Source organism: Phlebotomus argentipes, unplaced genomic scaffold (assembly GCF_947086385.1).
Source record: "Phlebotomus argentipes unplaced genomic scaffold, Phlebotomus argentipes genome assembly scaffold_4, whole genome shotgun sequence".
NCBI classification, from domain to species: Eukaryota; Metazoa; Arthropoda; class Insecta; order Diptera; family Psychodidae; genus Phlebotomus; species Phlebotomus argentipes.
The window spans coordinates 11,944,322-11,962,375 of NW_026776174.1; the positions used below are offsets into that span (position 1 = coordinate 11,944,322).

General features: G+C 47.0%; 7 protein-coding genes and 1 long non-coding RNA gene across 9 annotated transcripts; 5 read left to right on the forward strand and 3 right to left on the reverse strand.

Moving 5' to 3' along the window:
- The first annotated feature begins 77 nt into the window (after positions 1-77).
- LOC132257349 (transcription factor E2F5) lies at positions 78-1,552 on the forward strand. Its single transcript, XM_059754212.1, has 4 exons — positions 78-268; positions 457-566; positions 710-1,353; positions 1,411-1,552. The coding sequence occupies exons 1-4, from the start codon at positions 155-157 to the stop codon at positions 1,524-1,526; spliced, it is 984 nt and encodes a 327-aa protein (XP_059610195.1). The 5' UTR covers positions 78-154; the 3' UTR covers positions 1,527-1,552.
- Positions 1,553-1,712: 160 nt separating this feature from the next.
- On the reverse strand, positions 1,713-3,674 carry LOC132257347 (serine/threonine-protein phosphatase 4 regulatory subunit 2). Its single transcript, XM_059754210.1, has 4 exons — positions 3,314-3,674; positions 3,014-3,202; positions 2,887-2,954; positions 1,713-2,828 (listed from the first exon to the last, which is right to left on the reverse strand). Exons 1-4 carry the CDS (start codon positions 3,528-3,530, stop codon positions 1,713-1,715), a joined length of 1,590 nt encoding a protein of 529 aa, XP_059610193.1. The 5' UTR covers positions 3,531-3,674.
- A 41-nt stretch (positions 3,675-3,715) lies between these two features.
- LOC132257350 (glutaredoxin-related protein 5, mitochondrial) lies at positions 3,716-4,368 on the forward strand. Its single transcript, XM_059754213.1, has 2 exons — positions 3,716-4,022; positions 4,079-4,368. Exons 1-2 carry the CDS (start codon positions 3,761-3,763, stop codon positions 4,261-4,263), a joined length of 447 nt encoding a protein of 148 aa, XP_059610196.1. The 5' UTR covers positions 3,716-3,760; the 3' UTR covers positions 4,264-4,368.
- A 666-nt stretch (positions 4,369-5,034) lies between these two features.
- Positions 5,035-7,464, forward strand: LOC132257348 (probable methylmalonate-semialdehyde dehydrogenase [acylating], mitochondrial). The gene is made up of 3 exons (XM_059754211.1): positions 5,035-5,165; positions 5,519-5,873; positions 6,015-7,464. Exons 1-3 carry the CDS (start codon positions 5,130-5,132, stop codon positions 7,190-7,192), a joined length of 1,569 nt encoding a protein of 522 aa, XP_059610194.1. The 5' UTR covers positions 5,035-5,129; the 3' UTR covers positions 7,193-7,464.
- Positions 7,465-7,486: 22 nt separating this feature from the next.
- On the reverse strand, positions 7,487-8,465 carry LOC132257351 (uncharacterized). The gene is made up of 3 exons (XR_009468248.1): positions 8,216-8,465; positions 8,136-8,156; positions 7,487-8,032 (listed from the first exon to the last, which is right to left on the reverse strand). It is a non-coding gene; the product is annotated as an uncharacterized LOC132257351 (long non-coding RNA).
- Positions 8,466-9,213: 748 nt separating this feature from the next.
- LOC132258967 (uncharacterized) lies at positions 9,214-12,852 on the forward strand. Of its 2 annotated transcripts, none has more exons than XM_059756537.1 (4): positions 9,214-9,539; positions 9,749-10,529; positions 10,588-10,734; positions 10,827-12,852. In XM_059756537.1, the coding sequence occupies exons 2-4, from the start codon at positions 9,789-9,791 to the stop codon at positions 10,893-10,895; spliced, it is 957 nt and encodes a 318-aa protein (XP_059612520.1). In that variant the 5' UTR covers positions 9,214-9,539; positions 9,749-9,788; the 3' UTR covers positions 10,896-12,852. The 2 variants fall into 2 exon arrangements, with proteins under 2 accessions (XP_059612520.1, XP_059612522.1); XM_059756539.1 differs by having other exon boundaries at positions 9,758-10,529.
- Positions 12,853-12,918: 66 nt separating this feature from the next.
- Positions 12,919-14,282, forward strand: LOC132258963 (GPN-loop GTPase 1). Its single transcript, XM_059756534.1, has 3 exons — positions 12,919-13,249; positions 13,305-13,899; positions 13,958-14,282. Exons 1-3 carry the CDS (start codon positions 13,027-13,029, stop codon positions 14,280-14,282), a joined length of 1,143 nt encoding a protein of 380 aa, XP_059612517.1. The 5' UTR covers positions 12,919-13,026.
- Positions 14,272-18,021, reverse strand: LOC132258957 (nardilysin). Its single transcript, XM_059756525.1, has 5 exons — positions 17,558-18,021; positions 15,618-17,496; positions 15,404-15,561; positions 14,945-15,341; positions 14,272-14,878 (listed from the first exon to the last, which is right to left on the reverse strand). Exons 1-5 carry the CDS (start codon positions 17,719-17,721, stop codon positions 14,276-14,278), a joined length of 3,201 nt encoding a protein of 1,066 aa, XP_059612508.1. The 5' UTR covers positions 17,722-18,021; the 3' UTR covers positions 14,272-14,275.
- Between the last annotated feature and the right edge of the window lie 33 nt (positions 18,022-18,054).

Here is an 18,054-nt window from a genome sequence, read left to right on the forward strand (position 1 = left end):
ATTCGTGATTCATTTTTGAAAAGCGCGGCTTTGCTTGGAGCGCCACCTTAAGGCGAAACTGTGACAGCTGCCACCTGGCAATACTTCAATGGCGGCAGGGTTAAAAAGTTTGTCACTATTTTTCTAAAACTCCCTTTTATCGCTGCTGCTGAAGATGAACGAGGCTTCCTTTGAGTTCAAACGCAATGACAAGTCCCTGGGATTGCTGACGAAGCGTTTTGTGGAACTCCTGCGTGACAGTCACGATGGAACACTGGATTTGAGACATGTAAGTTTTTCTTGGCAATCACCTTGAACGGTCGCCGTGGCGCGCTTTATGGGGGCGCCTGGTCGTATCGTGCGGCTGCACGAAGGCGCGTGCATGAGCTCCTCGTGGCGTTGGTGTTTGAATTGGGCGGAAAGTGGGGAGATGCAGGAGTCGCGCGAATCAGCCATGTTTTGAACATGTTTTTGCAGGCGGCAGAAGTGCTGTGCGTGCAGCAGAAGAGGCGGATCTACGACATCACGAATGTCCTGGAGGGTGTGGGTTTGATCGAGAAGCAGAGCAAAAATAGCATCCGGTGGCGGTGAGTGTCGTACAATGAGCATTTTTGTTGCAAAAAGAATTTTCAGTCTGGCCGCCAGCGCCTCAGGTTCTTGGCGCCCTCTATCGCAAGTCTGCCGCGCAGGGGGAATTTGGAGCAGATTCAAATGTGGTGTCCTTTTCCAGAGGATCCGTTCAGGCGCCGACGACTAACCGGCGGGTGCTGCACTTGCAAACCGTGGCGAGTCAGCTGAAGGAGGAGGAGGATGAGCTCACGGAGCACTGCATGTTCATGCGGCAGAACCTGAGGAACAGCCTTGGCGACTCCGTGAATCAGTCTTATGCTTACGTGACCAGAGACGACCTGCGCGATTGCTACGCGGAGGACACAGTGATGGTGCTGCGGTGTCCGGAGAAGGTGAAGCTGTGCGTGCCGCTGCGGAAGAAGGCGGAAGAGACCGAATGTGCCTTGCAAATCTCCTCGCAAATGAGGGCGATTGATGTGCGTCTGCTGACTGCTCAGGGAAGATCACTAGTACAAAAGAGCTCCTTACCAGCTGCCAATGTCGTCGTGAAGAAAGAGCCCGCCGAGAAGTGTGAACCTGACGGAATGCCCGCGAAAAAAGACGATGAGAGTACAGTCGATGTTTTAGACCCGCCCAAGAGACGTCCTGGACGTCCGAGGAAAGTGAAGAGGATTAAAAAAGAACCCGGATATGATAGTGATGAGTCCGATTTGGAGGAGCGCCAGAATACAGCGCGAATTCTCCTGAATCACAGCAATAAGGAAGTCAATAGGTTTAAGGAGCACGACTTTGAGAAGTACAGCAGTGAGTATTATCCGTAATCTTGCCCAGAATCCCAACTGATTTCTCATCTTTTGCCAGCTGACCTTCCCTTCGTGACGCTTGATCATCCCGCGCACACGGCGTTCAAGTACTGCCTCGCGGGCAGCGAGGGAATCGCTGAACTCTTCGACATTCCCGCGCCCGAAGCGCAGTAGCGGAAGGAATCAAAAGCAGTTTTGCGCGCGACATTATTTAATGGTTAAAACTTGATGAAAATGTCTTGCAATGGGTTGATCGTACAAGCGAAACTACATTTTACAATATTGGGTTTTATTCCTAAGGTCAATAAGTCTACGTAATCTCTAAGACGTAAAAATTATGTTAATTTCTTGGATGCACGCTTATTGATCCATTGGCTCCATGCTGCTCTCGTCCACTTCCATGGCGTCGTCCGTCTTGGTCTCCTCAGTCGCCATCTCGGACACCTCCGATGCCGCTGGAGCCACTTCCATGTCGGCTACCTCGAGCGGCAGAATCAAGTCCGCCTCTGCAGGCGGAGAAGCTTCGGCCGTCGCTTCCTTGGGCAACTCCTCACTCGGCGGCATCAGGAGACTCTCGTCGGCCACCATCTGAGAAACAACGTCCACGGCGGCCGGCGGGATGTCTTCGAGAGGCAAGGCTGGCGGCACCTCGACCAGCATATCACTCTCCATGGGCTTCTTGCACACCGGCTCTCCGTCCTCCGTACGATCGCGCAATTCAGCCTCCTGCTCTGTCTCTTCCTCAGTCGGATGGAATGCAATTGGCGGCGATTGGGCCGCAGGAGCCGCTTCGGGTTCCACGATCTCCTCGGCAGGCGCCTCTTCAGGTGGTTCTTCGGCAGCTTTTACAGGCTCTTCAGTCACTTCGGGCGATTTTTCCTCGGCGAGGCTCGAGGTTTCTTCCGCTGCTGGCTCTTGAATCTCACTATTCTCGGCTGGAATTGCTTCTGGTGCCACAGCGGAACTCTCGGGAACGTCCGAAGTCTGCCCCGTGAGGCTCTCATTGTCATCCGTGCTGTTGCTGTCATCCGACGAGGAGGAGGAAATCGTGGCGTTGGTGTTGTCTGAATCGGTTTTCTCAGGCTCTTCGGACGCATTCTCAGCAGCCGTCGTCACTTCAGCAGCCTCCACAGAGGTGGTCTTCTCATCCTCCTCTTCCTCCTCCTCCTCGAAGGCTTCCTTGGTCACCGTCTCAGCCACTTCCAGAGGCTTGATCACCACCAGTGGAGCGGAAGTCGACGCGTCTTGAGTGGTCTCATCTTTAGGCGTGGCGTCGTTGCTCGACTCGTCGAACTTACTTAAGCTGTCCGTGATATTGACATCACTCTCAATGTCCGGCGCCTCAAGAGAGTCCGGCAAGCCTACAGTGTCTTCCTGAGTGGGCGATTTTGAGGCGCTAGAAACAAACTTGGCCACGGCCGCCACTTCAGCCATGATAACAGCTGCAGATGGCGTCAAGGTTTCCCACTCGATTTGCTGAAAGTACGGAAAGTTGTGAGATTCCCAGAGGCTTGCAATGATTCTGGATATCTACCATTGAATCCAGGCTGTCGCCATTTTCGCTGTCCGTTGCTTTCCTTCCTGGCTCTATCGTACTTACAACTAGACAACAAAGCAGGCATTTAGTGAAATACACTGTGTAAAAAAGGGACGCTTCATACCTAAGATGTTCTTCTCGACGGCGCGCATGAACTTGTCGATCCTCGTATACTGCTTCCTGGGATCCGAGAGTAGCTCAGAAATCCTCTGTATTGTGAAAGGAGCCGCGTTGAAAGTGTCCAGACGTTCGAGAAGTCCATTCTTCATAGTCTCATAGTTGAAGGGGTCCACATTGGGGTATTGAGGCAAATCTGCAAGGGAGAAAGGCATTAGATCCCGCCCGGAAAGCGTGCATCTAAGCGACTGGCGTCTGGGTGACACATTTTCACCATCTATGACATCACACACTTGCATTTCCTCACCTTCGATAGATGGTGTGGATTCGTGAAATTGCTTGATCACATTGACTAACTTCTCGCGGAATAAATACTTAATATTTGGCCATCTGTACACAGTGTCCCCCGTTTTGGCTACATGACGAATATACTCCTCCAGCTCCTGCGGAATCTCCTTTGGCTTCAATTTGGTAAAGCGCTCCAAGATCTGCAGCACTTCCTCGGGATTCTCCATCACGAGCATTTAGTTGGCGTGTTAATTTGATGAGAAATTGAGGGATTTCGCGGGAGTGGAGAAAGATTTCAGACACCAAATAAGAATCGCACACACAATTCCGGAGAACGCTTGGGATTGAGGTGTCAAAGAGCTGTGTGAAGTTGGCTGAACTTGCATGCCAATTGGAAATTTTTGTCGACAGCAGCGCCACCGTGTGGGAATAGTGGGAACTTGGTGCCCAGCTGACGAGGAAAACAATGAATATTCTCGGAAGAATCGCTCGTCCAGGGAGTTTCCCTGTGAAATACCTGGCAAATTACTCACAATTCTACTGCACGGCCCCGCCAGTATCGCAGCAAATCGATAAAATGGTGAGAAAAAGCAAAGTTGTGGTGTTTATGAAGGGAAATCCCGAGGCTCCGCGGTGCGGCTTCAGCAATGCTGTGGTTCAGGTCATGAGGATGCACGCAGTTCCCTACGATAGCTACGATGTCCTGTCGGACGAGAGTCTGCGGCAAGGTGTGGTAGAAAAGTCTCAAGCATGAAGATCTGCTTCTAAACCTTTTCCATAACAGGAATCAAAGACTTCAGTAACTGGCCGACAATTCCGCAAGTCTTCATCGATGGAGAATTCGTGGGAGGATGCGACATTATGCTGCAGATGCACCAGAACGGCGAGCTGATTGAGGAGCTGAAGAAAGTGGGCATCAGGAGTGCCTTGCTGGACGCACAGCCCGAGACTGATGACACGAAGAAGTAATCTGTAATTGATAGTTGATTTTTTCGTATAAATAGCCTTAGCGCATCCTGTTGAAAGTCTGCTGATGAAGACGCGTGAGGATGGCGTTCCTCAGATTGTCCGCTCTGCCGCCGTCGCCCAATAGAAGCCTGAAGCACTTCTCCCGGAATCTCGCATTGTTCGAGAGCAGGATTATTTGCTCCAGAGCAGCGGCGATTTCGTTGTACTTCACTTGATTGTCGTCCAGGTGATTCCCATTGAGATCCTGGAGAATCTCCCGCATAAAGTCATCCACCGACTGATTGTGATCTCTGCACAAAGAAGAGCGAAATTAGTAAGGGGATTTCAGAGGGAAACTGTGCTAACCTCTTGGACATGTTGAGCCGGCAATTGATCAGGGACGCACTTGGGCGGATTTTTTCGAAGGTCCCACTTGGAAACAGCTCCAGAAATACTCACACAATCGCTTGTTATCAAATATCTAGTGTGAGATGCGGCGCGTGTATAATTGGCGAATGTGTGTGATAATTGCCTCAACTCGTCTGAAATCATGAAGAAGTTCCATTGTCATTGATTATTCACAACTGGGTAATTTAAAGTAAATCTTCACATTTTCTTTCATAGGTAAGAAGAGAAGGTATAGAAAAGGTTCTTGTTGCCCTTCTACAATTTATGTTGATTATTTTGAAGAGAATTTCTCCTTGTAGAATCTCAGTGCTGCGAGCAGTGCGCAGAGTTGAGCGCTTTCGATCTCAGAAATGCGGACAAAGTGGGGTTATTTTCAACACCTCGATTGACGTTCGCCCAGTTCTGCTCGATCCTCAGCAAAGGTGCGAGTGTCCAGTTCAAGTTTTCCTGATTTTCTGCAAATTTTCACCCCACTGAGCATGTCTGCCACGATGCTGAGACTTGTCCGGAGCGAGGTGAGTGCTCTATCTTCCTGGCCAACCGGCCTGGAGACCTTGGGGGCGCGGCGAAAGTGCGTGATCATGAAAAGGAAAGTGTCTTGTGGTCTCTTACGTAACGGCGATTTATTTTTGTGGAGATTTTTTTCCGATAAGACGTTCAGTGGGGCGCTGCTGGGGAATTGCAGATAAGAATAGGATTATTCTTCATTCTCGGCCTTGTCAATTGTCCAACGTGACCCCAAAGTGAGAGTGTGTTGAGCGCGCGCGCTTAATTTGCAATTTAGCACTATTAAGGCAAATGGGAAGCAATGAAGAGGCTCATTGGGAGTCATGTTCACATGCTAATGTCGATTTTCATTCTCTCCAAGGGTCTGCACGCCATTCGGCGTTCGTACGCGAGCAGCGCGCCGACGACGAAAATGTTCATCGACGGGAAGTTTGTGGAGTCGAAGACAAAGGACTGGATTGACTTGCAAGATCCGGCGACTAATGAAGTCGTGACACGTGTGCCAAAGTGCACGCAGGCGGAAATGGAGTCGGCCGTTGAGTCGGCGAGGAACGCCTTCAAGACCTGGAGCCAGACGTCGATCCTCACGCGCCAGCAGATCATGTTCCGCCTGCAGCACCTCATCAAGGATAACATGGGCGAGTTGGCGAAGAACATCACGAAGGAGCAGGGCAAGACGCTGGTCGATGCGGAAGGCGATGTGCTGAGAGGATTGCGTAAGTGCTGAGATAATCTCTTATCGCTATAGATGATTGGGAAAACTGGTCGGCGATCAAGTTCAGGGCTAAAAATAGATTTATTCCTGAGGAATAGCTGAAAATTCTAACGTTTCATATTGCATCTTTCTGTCTCTGCAGAGGTCGTGGAGCATTGCTGCAGCATTCCGTCCCTGCAGCTCGGCGAGACTCTGCCCAATGTGGCCAAGGACATGGACACTTACTCCTACACTCTTCCGCTGGGCGTCACGGCTGGCATCACTCCGTTCAACTTCCCCGCCATGATTCCGCTGTGGATGTTCCCCGTCGCCATCACGTGCGGCAATACGAGCGTCATCAAGCCTTCGGAGCGCGATCCTGGCGCCACGATGATGCTCATGGAGATGCTGAACGAGGCCGGATGTCCGCCAGGCGTGGTGAATGTCATCCACGGGGCGCACGATGCCGTGAACTTCATCTGTGATCACCCAGATATCAAGGCCGTGTCCTTCGTGGGCTCGGATCAGGCGGGAAAATACATCTACGAGCGCGCCGGTCGCAATGGCAAGCGCGTGCAGTCGAACATGGGCGCCAAGAATCATGGAGTGATCATGGCGGATGCCAACAAGGAGAATACGCTGAATCAGCTGGCAGGAGCGGCTTTCGGCGCTGCCGGACAGCGCTGCATGGCTCTGTCCACGGCCATCTTCGTGGGCGAGGCGAACAAGTGGATCCCAGACCTCGTGGAACGCGCCAAGAAGCTAAAGGTGAATGCTGGACACGTACCTGGTACGGATCTGGGCCCTGTCATCTCGCCTCAGTCCAAGGAGCGCATCCACAGCCTGATCCAGTCGGGCATTGACGAGGGCGCAAAGTGCGTGCTTGACGGCAGAGGCATCAAAGTGCCGAACTTCGAGAAGGGCAACTTTGTAGGGCCCACAATTCTCACGGAGGTAAAGGCCAACATGAAGTGCTATACTGAGGAGATCTTCGGCCCGGTGCTCGTCTGTCTTTCCGCCGAGACCATCGATGATGCCATCGAGATGATCAACTCGAATCCCTACGGAAACGGAACCGCGATCTTCACCACAAACGGCGCCACGGCACGGAAGTTCGTGAATCAGATTGACGTGGGTCAGGTGGGCGTCAATGTGCCCATCCCCGTCCCACTACCCATGTTCTCGTTCACCGGCACGCGCGGCAGTTTCCTGGGCGATCAGCACTTCTACGGCAAGCAGGGCGTGAAGTTCTACACGCAGACGAAGACGGTGACGCAATTGTGGCGCGAAACTGATGTCTCTCACACCAAAGCGGCCGTCGCGATGCCGACGATGAAGTAGAAGATGAATTGGCCCCAAGAGAATTTGCATGTCTTCCAGCGAATGTGAGAATTGATTCCTCGGCAGATTTAGTTAAGGAAATTGTTGCATTTACTTAAAACTTTAAGTACACACACACACTTTATTGATATTGAAAAATGTGCCTTTTGTGCTAAGGATTTTACACGTGAAGTCATTTTGCCTCCTCGTTGACTCCAATCCTGGAGATTAAGCGGAGGAGGAGGTGAATTTGCGGGAATTGGAGAGCGAATAAAGTGAAAAGAGAGATATAAGACGAGGTATTTACTTATTCAATGGCGGCAGACTTATATAGAATTTAATATTTCACCATAATCCTCTCCCAATAGACCAGCCATTGACTATATATCGATGTTGGGCAGAGGAACTTCAATCATTTCCACGCAATTTCCTCATATTTGAAATTCACTCGACTGACCCACATAATGTTCGCCAGTGAAAATTCCCCGTGTGCCGTGTGGAAATTCGCGAAAATTCAATTTTCCTTCCTCACACTGGAAATCGTTTCTCCTTTTTTATCGCTCGAGCTCGCCCACAAATCCGCGAGCGGAGCAGCATTGCAATCCATCAATCACAATTCTGCAAGTCATTCTGTGAGTTTAAGTATAAGATTGACATGCATATTATCTTGAATTCAGTGCCTAAATGCAAATGCGCTTATTAACATTTAATAATAAACCGGTGATTAATATTCATTGTAATCGTTGTAATCTATTTCTTTCTCGTATTCTACTCGTTCTAATATAAGTCTGCATAGTCCAGTACAACTCGCACCTCTCTTGTCGCGGTTCTTCGAGATCATCCTTACTACTCTTCTGTTGTCTAAAAGGGTAATTAGAAAATTAAGTGCAAAATTAGAAGAATACATTATTGTACTCATTCTTTGGGTGAATTTAAAGACATTCTTCTATATACATTTACTCACTTGAGTCAACGGCTTGTATTCCTGAAATGATCATGCAAAATTAAGAAAGAAAACTCACTAATTAATGAAAAAAAATTTACCTACTATTAGCAGAAAAACACTCATGATCACTAGTAGAATTTTCATTTTCTCGAACCCTGCAATTTATTTAAAACCTTTGAGAGCAAGTGAGCATTTGAGCAGTTGTTGCGATTTATTTATAAAAATACCTATTGCACAATGCTAAATAATTAGTACTCAGTTGATAAAGATTGTCAGAGTAAATAAATTAAAGACTGTTAAACAAATGAAACGATAATTACAATTACAAAAGTTATTTTAAAAATCATCCAACTGAAAATTTAATCATATTCAAACAACATTACAATACTTTGAGTAAAAGTGTGATTCCAGTATTTCTTTGCGATTTATTTCCTACATAGGAAATGTCTTGAAAAATGCACGATTCGAAATCATTTGTTCGTGTTAAATAATAATTTAAAACTACTGTTTATGGCTAATGATAATAGTACGCCTAATTGTGTTTATTTCGAAATAATCGTCCAATGCAATGCTGCCCAATCTCCATATTTGTTGATTTATAAAAGTCATCTTTTGAATGGATCTGCAAATTCAATTAAACTCTAACAAGCCTAACAAGCATTCGAGAGAAAAACAATTATTTCTGCGGTGCAACAAAAACGACAAAAACAATTTTGCATTTCTTTATTAATAAAATTAAACCCGATAACATGTAAGGACAACTTTTAATTACATGATTTTAATGAGAGACTTTAATTTATGTTAGGTTTCCGTCCAGACCCCAATAAGTCGGGAATTCTCATAGTTCTCGGGTGAAAAAGCCCAATTATTTGTCGATTTAAAGGTCATCTTCGGGACGGAAATGCAAATTCGCGCCACACGCTCGAGCACCCCGCGGAGTCACTCACCCTCGCGCCCGCTGGCTTTTATGTGTGTGACGATGTGAGAAGACGAAGCAATGGCGCGAGGGTGTGAGAAAGAAATGGAAGAACACCGAATCCATGGCCCGACTTAATATTGATTTTACGGTATAGAGAAAAGTGGTGTATTTTGCCAGTACAGCGGAGCCCATGGAAGGCATCATCAGATGGATTTTCTCCTCTCTCGAGCGCTCCAACGTCTCTAACTTCTAGTGCTCGGAATCTGGTGATAAGAGTCCGCAATTGTCCATGATTGACTCGCTCGTGGCGCCGAATTGTGCAGTGTTGCTGTGAAGTGTCCTGGATTTCTCGTGTGTGTGCGTGGCCCCAAATTCTCCGAGAGGGAAATTACACGCCACCCTCTTCTGCACGGGCGCCCATTTCCATCGATTTTACACTCTTCTCCGCAGAAGTTGCACTTTCTGCAGAGTTCTCTGAGCTCTGAGACTCGCGAGCGCTACAGGTAAATGCAAATTGGCAAATTGGACGTCGGATGAGCCCGCGAAGGGCTGAAAAAGGGGGGCGGGAATAAATCCGAGTGCGGAAGTCGGAAGTGTGTGAGGTGCTATCGTGAATTTCCTCGAGCAGTTTAATTTGGAGCTCCTGAGTGGAAATTTATGATCGCCTCACACCCTCGGCAAAGTGATTTGCTGATGAGGGTGCAAAATTTAGCATTTGCAGGTAAATGCCAGTGAGGGAAATTGCCTGAAACATGTACAAGACAGTGCGTCATGGTGAGAACAGTCTGCAGTACACAATTCTGCCCCAGAATGACGACTTCAGAGGCGGAGCGACGGACGGTGGCCGGAAGAGGAGCAGCAGGACGTGTCGGCACAACCGCAAGAAGTCCATCGTGGCATATGTGGGGTTGTTCTTCGTGTGCGCCGTGATTGCGGGCACCCTGCTCATCCCACTCATGGTGACCAGCGACCTCATGCCCAGTCCGGCGTCGTGGTTCTACAGAGCCCAGAAGGCGCGCGAGATGCGCAATCCCGTGAGCGTGAAGTACCAGGTGGACAAGACAGCGCCGACGGCAGAGAGTGCGCCAGCGAAAGCACACAAGACGCAATCGCCCGCCTGGTCGGACATGCTGAACATCACGGAATTCGAGAAGCTGTACGACGAAAGCAACGCCTTGGCCGCCAAGTCTACGCCTCACGCGCCCCAGACGGTCACCACGGAGAGCACCAGCACCAGCACAGAGAAGAGCACCACGGTCGCCCCCACGAGCCGACCGAGCGCCCCCGCGCCCACGCACATCAACACGCGGAAGCAGCCGCTGGTGGCCAGCATCCGCGACTCCACGCGCTTCTCCAGCAAACCCATCGTCGTGGTGAGCCAGCAGAACGACAAGATCGCCGTGAAGAGCGCCTCCGGGAAGATTTTCGACGAGAAGAACTGGGTGCAGTCGCACTGGCCCTACGTGGATCCCTCCACGTACTTCCAGTGGGTGGTAAGGGCAGTCCAAACCCCGTCAGACATCCTCTCTGACCGGGCATTTCTCTCCGCAGGGCAACACGGAGGACAGAGTGATTCTACCCGTCATCCTGGGCATCGCCTTCCTGCTGGTCCTTCTGATTGTGGTACTCTGCGTCATCGCGAGGCGCAAGGGAGTTTGCAAGGCGTGCGCCAAGAGAAACGGAAGGAACACCTTTGAGGTGAGTCTTTGTGGCCTTTTCGACTGAAGGAGCTTTAAACTTTATCTTGAAGTATCGAATAATTTCCTCTGCTTTTTTCCCTACACCTGCAGAAGCTCGAGTCCCAAAACGATGACAACAAGACTCTTCTGACCAGTGAAAATCACTCTGAAGAGGAGTAAATCTGCATTTTGAGTAATGGACTTCCTTCTCAACTTTTCAACTTGCTTTCAAGATAAGTCAGACTAAGTTACGTGAACCCAATTCTAAGTACTCTTAAATGTATATATGTATGATTTTGATGCCTGATTTCCAGAAGAAAGACCGCCTAATTTATTCCATTCGCAACTTTGCGATGTATATTCAAAATAGTGAATCGCGCTCCCAAAATTGCTTGTAATCTTGATGATGTCTGCTCACCCTCGAGATTCCTTTCACAACTTTCTCCTCCCTTTTTGCCATCACAGCCGGACAATTTTGCTATTATGAATAACAATAAATTTCCCACCAAATGAGCTTTTTGTGAGCCAATAAAGAGAGACTTTCGAGGCGAAAGCAATGCAGTCTTGTGCACACGCAAAGGAAATTGTCTGAGCGTCGCGCAGAGGGTTGAGCATACAGAACTCAATTTTCTTTGACATTATACAGAAAGAAAAAGAAAAAAACCCATAATATACTATATAATTACCAATTTAGTATTAAAAGCCATGCTGAAACTTGAAAACAGAGGAAAAACACAGCGTAAATATGATAAGTAATGTATAATCAGTAAGAATTGTAGTTGACAAAATAATTGATGTTTAATTGATGCTAAAAAGTGTGTTACGTATACAAGATAAGGTATAAACAAGGATTACACTAACTTTTGTGATATACAAATTGATTTTGGAGGCAAGAAGAACACAAAAGCCGTGTAATGCAGCTCAACAACTTTTCGAGATTATGGGATTATTATTCCGAACGCAACAGTATTTCATGATTTTGACTTGAAGAATGTCTTATTGCAGCGCAACCTAATTATCTCAGCTTGACTATAATGAATTACTATAATCTCTATAGTGGAAAATTACATTACTTAAGGCGTAAACTCTATTTAATAACATTGTATTTGATGATGAGAGTATTTTAGGCAAGAGGAAAAATGCAAAATCCCAAGAGAGTCTCGCTAATATTGTAGCTATTCTTAAGATGAGTGTCGTGTAAAAAAGAATTCTTCTACAACCAAAACTTGGATTTAGCAAAGCAAAAAAAATGGTGGAAATACAATGTAGTGAGAGAAGATGTTATTTTGAGGAGGACTTACAATATAAAAAGAAAAAAATCAACACACAATACACACAAAAAGTATGTTGAAAGGTGCCTTTTTAACAAGACAAAAATATAGTTTTTTCACTAATTTCACTTTCTCAAAGTCACTTTTCTCTCCCTTAGGAAATGGAAATCCTTCACGATTTTTTATTGGGAAATTCGTCCGTTTATTTTTGTAGTGCGAGGAAAGAGAGAGAGAGTTTACTAGACTTTGTAGGTGGATTTTATGTACGTGTACATAGGAAAATTTGGGAGTTTTAAGAACCAAAGGAGGAAATTCTTGACAAAGCGTTGTAGTGAAGATAAAAAGATATTTACACTGAATTTTTCTCTCATTTTCATTCCCATTTATTTTTTATATGAAGCCATTTTACTGGATAGAAACTTAGATCGAAAGAGACTTTAGATGTGAGAGGAACAAAGCATGAAAACAAGGGATTTTGTGTTAGATGAATTGTATTAAAAAGGTGAAGAAAATATACTGTGTAAAACTCCGCGTTCGTGTGAAGAATCACATTCCTTCATATCATCCAGCATTACAATATTGGTTCTCCTTCTCAAGACCATATAATCGATGCATTTACAGAACGTATATATAACTTTTGAATGAGACAAACATACATATTAACAGAAAAATATATATCAGAGCAATATTTTAGCGTTTTGTGAACACCTCCTAAAAAGTGCTCACACACACCGCATTTCGATATAATGTGATTCTTTTCCAGTATTAATTGGATTATGCGCTTGTTTTGAAGTAAGATTACATGAAAATGGTTATATTAAATGTTCAACACACATTCTAGAATACATAAAAAGTGAGAAAAAGAAGCACTGTCGTTTTACTGATGGCCATGCTTTCGGTTTGCAGTCTACCCGCCAAAATCTTGTGGATCGGCCGTGGAAGGAACGTGTTCCACAAACAAACCGCCCTAACCTCAATGCGAAGTGGCAGTGTTTGGATGGTGATTTTCTGGAGTTTACGCCAAAATTCGCAGCCTCGCCATGGAATCTGACCAGGAAAGTGCCAGTACGAGTAAACAGGAGCCGTCGGCGAAGGATTTCGATGTGAAAGACAAGCCAGTGTGCCTGATTGTCCTGGGAATGGCCGGTTCCGGGAAGACAACCTTTGTGCAGAAGCTCACGCAATTCGCCTACAAAGATAAGATGCCCTATGTGATAAATCTGGACCCAGCCTGCAAGGAAGTCCCCTATCCCGTCAACATTGGTGAGAATGTCTCTTCTCAGACACAAATTGCACACTGTAAATCCCCATCTTCCAGACGTCCGGGACACTGTGAATTACAAAGCGGTAATGAAGGAGTACAAGCTGGGCCCCAACGGAGGAATCGTCACAGCATTGAATCTCTTCTCAACCAAGTTCGGCAAAGTCGTGGATCTCATCGCGAAGGCGGGAGAGAAGCACGACTTGTGTATCATAGACACTCCAGGACAGATTGAAGTCTTCACGTGGTCGGCTTCCGGGACGATTATCACCGAGGCTCTGGCCACGTCCTTTCCCACAGTCATTGCCTACATCATGGACGTGCCGCGGTCGACTAATCCCACCACGTTCATGTCCAACATGCTGTACGCATGCTCAATTCTGTACAAAGCTCGACTGCCCTTTATCATTGTGATGAACAAGATCGATGTGGAGGATCACAGCTTTGCGCTGGAGTGGATGCAGGACTTTGAGGTGTTCCAGGAGGCGCTGGAGCAACACAAATCCTACGTAAGCACGCTTACCAGGACGATGTCTCTCACTCTGGATGAGTTTTACAGGGATTTGAAAGCGTGCGGAGTGTCTTCCAAGACAGGAATAGGATTTGCACACTTCTTAGATCTCATCAGCGAAGCGGTCAAGGAATACGAGAAGTGAGCCTTCATTTTGTGCGTCTCTAGAGCTAAATTCTCATTGCAAATTTGTTTTTAGGGAATACAAGAAGGACTACATTCGACTGCGTGATGCGAAGCAGAAGGAAGAGCGGCAGCGTGAGAAGGACAAGTTGACCAGAGCAGCTGGAGATGGTGAGGGTACAGAAGTTCAATTGGGTCTCGTCACGCACGTGCCCAGCGGACGAGAACTCTCAGACATTTACCTGAAACACCCAGGAAACGAAGAGTCTGACGACGACGAAGGCACAGAAGAAGCGACAGTTGGACCGACAGACGAAGAGGCGGAAGAGCAGAATTTTACCAGCTTCGTTAGCAAGCACAAGGAGATGCAGAAGGACAAACAGCAGAGCATGAATCAGTGAAGAGTTTTATTGACCGCCGGGTGGAGAAGTAAAGATTCCCTGAATTTGTCTACATCATCAATGAATTTCTGTCGAGTGTCGCCAACATTCGGAACGTCGTAGACCAAATGCAAGGCATGAGGAAGTTGTTCTTGCTCTAAATCCGTCTCATTGGCCAGTTTGTTGCCCCTCACGTGAATGCTGAGTTTTCGGGTGAATTTCTCATCGAAAGCATACTTCTGGAGGAACTCAATCAGTTGTTCTTGCGAGATATTCCTCAGAATCTCAACTTCCTTGTTGATCCTGTCAAAGACGTACTGCTCAGTAACAATTTCTCCCCAGTTTCTCGTCACTTCGTCTCTCAGCTGAACATCTGGCATGAGTTTGGTCTTGATCACAGATTCTCTGGCATTTTTGTAGTCTTCAGGCGACATTTCTCGCAAGATCCCCACGAAATCCTCCATGAACTTCTCAATGCGCTCGTCAACGTGCTCCACAGAGAATTGACTCTCCTGCGAATTCACTCCAATTGTCCACGCGTGAAAGCCACAATTCTCCCTGAAGTCGCAGTTCACATCATAGCCAAGTTGCTCAATAGTGCGCAATTGGTTGAAGAGCTAAAAGAGAAGGTCAAATGGTACCTATAAGAATCTACTTGCAATGCATGGCAACATGAAACTCACCGGTTCCTCAAGAATGTTCACCAGTAATTCCACAAAGCAAGCATTCTCGGTCGCCGGAGCATCGGTTTGGTAAAAGACCATCACAAAGCTGTTCATATCCTTTTGATTAACGCCTTTCACGCGCACGCAATTGTTGCCCAGCGGAATTTGATAAGCTCTCTTCTCAATCGTTGCCAGATCATCAATTGGTTCACTCTTCAGCACACTCACGACATTCTCCGTGATGCTTAGGGCCTCTTCTTTCGTCATGTTGCCCTGGATTAGGCCCTGAATCTTCAACGTTTTCAGGAAGTCCTTGGAGAATTGTATGATTTCTTCGAGAGTCAGAGTGTGTACAGCGTTGTACTTTTTGTAAAGTGGTGTGAAAGCCTTTTCCAGAATGGACACACGAACATCTCTGGAGGAATTCAAATTATAATTAAATCATTGATTGATATTGTGATTTATGAGATTTCTCACCCATTCAGCGATTTGGGTTTCAGCAAAGTGTTGTAGTAAGTCTCCAATTCTCCTGTCTTCAGCGTCTGGAAGAGGTCTTCCGTGAGTTGCTCCAAATTGCTCATTTTTCTCACCATTGCATCGACAATCAGATGCAGCTTCTCGTTGTATCCATTCACCTGTAGGAAAAAATATCGTTAATATCCACTCTGGAAGGCGGAGGAAGGGATGTGACCTTGATGACCACACTTCTCTGGCCACAGATGATGTAGAACGACAGATGAGCCACACTGGCCGCTGTGAGTTCCTCCAGCAGCAAGTACTTGAGCGTCAAGACATAGAAGCGCATCATGGCGGCGTTCTTGTCGCTCTGCAGAGGCAGAGCACTGGAGAATCCGAAGTTGATGTAGGCTCGCGGCAGCCCGAAGCGTGTGTCCTCCCTGAACCACAGCTCGCAGAGTTTGTCTTGACGGATGAGACTGGGCGGTTGAGCGCACTCCATCGGAGTGATTGTTGGGTGGAGAATGGTGAAGTCCGTGGTGATGAAATTGTTGGTTTGATCGAGATCAAATTCAGGAAAGATTTCCACATTCTTCCTCATCGATTTCCACTCTTCAGACATGTCCTCGAGTCTGTACTCCGTGCCAAACCACTTCTCCTTCTGATCTCGTGGCGTCTCGTCGTTGCACCAGATCATGATGTTGCAGGGATCATTGAAAAGTCTGTCAATGAAGGTCTGGATCTGCTCCTTGTCGTATTCAAACAGCAATTTGCTGCCATTGAGAACATTCTTGGCTGGATAGTACTTTAGATTGATCACCAATTCCTCCACATTGTCTACGGCATCTTTCTCGTTGGAGTACTTGAACTTAGCGTCCTCAATTGCCTGAAGCTCTTCGTAGATCTTCCTAAAGTCCTCCTTCTCGTGCAGCAGTTTGATGTAGGAGAAAATGGCTTCGATGACGGAAGAGATGTTCTCATAGCCTTTGTCCGTGAGGTTCACTTGAATGCTGAAGATAGCGTACAAGGAGTTGTTGCAGAAGCCATCCGACTCGTCAATTTCTGCACTAAGATGGAGAATCCACAGATTCTTCCGCAAGTACGCACAAAGACTGCCCTTCTGCTCGTTGTCGAACAAGTGTTCCACCAAGATTTGCGGTTTGCACTTGAACTCATTGAGAATGGAAGGAAAACACCAGTTTATGTGGAGACACTTCATGGCAGCGATTGGCTTTACGTGGTATATCTTCTCAAAGAACTGCTTCTGGAAGACATTCGTGTGCTTCCAGCACGAGAAATCCGTCCCAGGGAGATCGTTGCAAGGAATATCGGAGAAATACTTGCGCGCCACTCTCTCCAGCTCATCCAACGGATATCTGGCTTGCAGAGTGAGGTACATACGATGCGAAGAGTAGTGTCTCTTCTGGAATTCAGCCACTCTGTCGTGCAACGCCTGGTCAGATATGTTGTGCTTCAGTGTCTCGAGATTTCCCCACGCGAACAAGTGGCACGGATGATCAGTGTTGGCCTGAGAGCTTATCAGCTGCTCAAGCCTGGCCATGTCGTCCTTACTCCTGGTCAGAAACTCTGAGTCCACGGACTCCCTCTCGCGCGTGATCGCGTCTTTTTCCAGCAGAGGCTCAACGAAGAGTCTGGAAAATATATCAAGTGCGCCCTCAAGATGCTTCTCAGGGATATCGAAGTAGAAAATCGTGTCCTCGCAGTCTGTAGTCGCATTATCACTGCCTCCATGCTTCCGGATAAACTTGTCGTACTCATTCTCTCCTGGATACTTCTTGCTCCCCATGAAGATCATGTGCTCCAGGAAGTGCGCCAGTCCGTTGATGTCAGCAGGATCACTGAATGATCCCACGTCGACGAGCAACGAAGCCGCTGCCATCTTCTCCTGGCCGTCAGCACCCTCTGAGCAAGAGGAATACTGAGAACTGCCCGAAAAAGTGTCCGAGTCGGAAGAAGAAGTGCTTTCGCCATCGTACGCTTCCTCCTCGGACAAGGAGGATGTGTTGATTGTACTGGCATCGGAATCGGACTCAGCTATCGGCGAGGGATCCGAAATGAGGAGCACTTTCAGTTTGTTGGGCAAATAGAATATCCTGAAAAGAAAAATGATCAACACTGATGCAAGATGAGCTGAAAAACTGTGGGAAAACTAACCTGTAATCTTTCTTGTCTGAAAAGGATTTGTCCGGGACTTCGTAGGTGACAACTTCCGTGGAAACTCCCATCTTGTTAACTTTTCTCCTTTTCACCGCTTTTCCCGGAAATGAGACCGATTTATGTTTAGCAAGGCGAGATAATTCCTTTCCAACACGTTTCATTAACTCAAGTGTGCAAATGATCACAAAAGAAGGTAAAATATGGTGTTTTATAGAAGACTACGACTTTAGGTCAGTTCAGGAGATTGGGAATAGACTACAATACTATCTATTTATTTACTAGGCTACGTTGTGGTCTTGTAGAAACCACAAAATAGACGAAATTGTGAAAATTCAGCACACAATTCTCTGCTAAACACACAAAACACATGGGAAATATAATAAGGCTGTGTTGGCATGCATTACTTGTGATTCTCCTTCGATCACCAGTCAATGCCAATGCACTTTTTTGACTTCTCTTCGTGCCTTTGAGACATTCTATGGGAGAATTACCGA

What these genes read in the sequence shown, in the direction of transcription:
- LOC132257348 (XM_059754211.1), top strand. Translation starts at nt 5,130, where the DNA reads ATGTCTGCCACGATGCTGAGACTTGTCCGGAGCGAG. An exon ending in TGAGACTTGTCCGGAGCGAG is followed by an intron (nt 5,166 to 5,518) that starts GTGAGTGCTCTA and finishes ATTCTCTCCAAG; the next exon opens with GGTCTGCACGCCATTCGGCG. An exon ending in CGATGTGCTGAGAGGATTGC is followed by an intron (nt 5,874 to 6,014) that starts GTAAGTGCTGAG and finishes CTGTCTCTGCAG; the next exon opens with AGGTCGTGGAGCATTGCTGC.
- LOC132258957 (XM_059756525.1), bottom strand. Translation starts at nt 17,721, where the DNA reads ATGAAACGTGTTGGAAAGGAATTATCTCGCCTTGCTAAACATAAATCG. An exon ending in TCAGACAAGAAAGATTACAG is followed by an intron (nt 17,497 to 17,557) that starts GTTAGTTTTCCC and finishes TTTTCTTTTCAG; the next exon opens with GATATTCTATTTGCCCAACA. An exon ending in TGAACATTCTTGAGGAACCG is followed by an intron (nt 14,879 to 14,944) that starts GTGAGTTTCATG and finishes CTTCTCTTTTAG; the next exon opens with CTCTTCAACCAATTGCGCAC.
- LOC132257350 (XM_059754213.1), top strand. Translation starts at nt 3,761, where the DNA reads ATGAATATTCTCGGAAGAATCGCTCGTCCAGGGAGTTTCCCTGTGAAA. An exon ending in GGACGAGAGTCTGCGGCAAG is followed by an intron (nt 4,023 to 4,078) that starts GTGTGGTAGAAA and finishes TTTCCATAACAG; the next exon opens with GAATCAAAGACTTCAGTAAC.
- LOC132257347 (XM_059754210.1), bottom strand. Translation starts at nt 3,530, where the DNA reads ATGCTCGTGATGGAGAATCCCGAGGAAGTGCTGCAGATCTTGGAGCGC. An exon ending in CGTCGAGAAGAACATCTTAG is followed by an intron (nt 2,955 to 3,013) that starts GTATGAAGCGTC and finishes TTTGTTGTCTAG; the next exon opens with TTGTAAGTACGATAGAGCCA. An exon ending in GCGACAGCCTGGATTCAATG is followed by an intron (nt 2,829 to 2,886) that starts GTAGATATCCAG and finishes CCGTACTTTCAG; the next exon opens with CAAATCGAGTGGGAAACCTT.
- LOC132258963 (XM_059756534.1), top strand. Translation starts at nt 13,027, where the DNA reads ATGGAATCTGACCAGGAAAGTGCCAGTACGAGTAAACAGGAGCCGTCG. An exon ending in CCCCTATCCCGTCAACATTG is followed by an intron (nt 13,250 to 13,304) that starts GTGAGAATGTCT and finishes CCCATCTTCCAG; the next exon opens with ACGTCCGGGACACTGTGAAT. An exon ending in GCGGTCAAGGAATACGAGAA is followed by an intron (nt 13,900 to 13,957) that starts GTGAGCCTTCAT and finishes ATTTGTTTTTAG; the next exon opens with GGAATACAAGAAGGACTACA.
- LOC132257349 (XM_059754212.1), top strand. Translation starts at nt 155, where the DNA reads ATGAACGAGGCTTCCTTTGAGTTCAAACGCAATGACAAGTCCCTGGGA. An exon ending in GAACACTGGATTTGAGACAT is followed by an intron (nt 269 to 456) that starts GTAAGTTTTTCT and finishes ATGTTTTTGCAG; the next exon opens with GCGGCAGAAGTGCTGTGCGT. An exon ending in AAAAATAGCATCCGGTGGCG is followed by an intron (nt 567 to 709) that starts GTGAGTGTCGTA and finishes GTCCTTTTCCAG; the next exon opens with AGGATCCGTTCAGGCGCCGA.
- LOC132258967 (XM_059756537.1), top strand. Translation starts at nt 9,789, where the DNA reads ATGTACAAGACAGTGCGTCATGGTGAGAACAGTCTGCAGTACACAATT. An exon ending in CCACGTACTTCCAGTGGGTG is followed by an intron (nt 10,530 to 10,587) that starts GTAAGGGCAGTC and finishes TTCTCTCCGCAG; the next exon opens with GGCAACACGGAGGACAGAGT. An exon ending in ACGGAAGGAACACCTTTGAG is followed by an intron (nt 10,735 to 10,826) that starts GTGAGTCTTTGT and finishes CTACACCTGCAG; the next exon opens with AAGCTCGAGTCCCAAAACGA.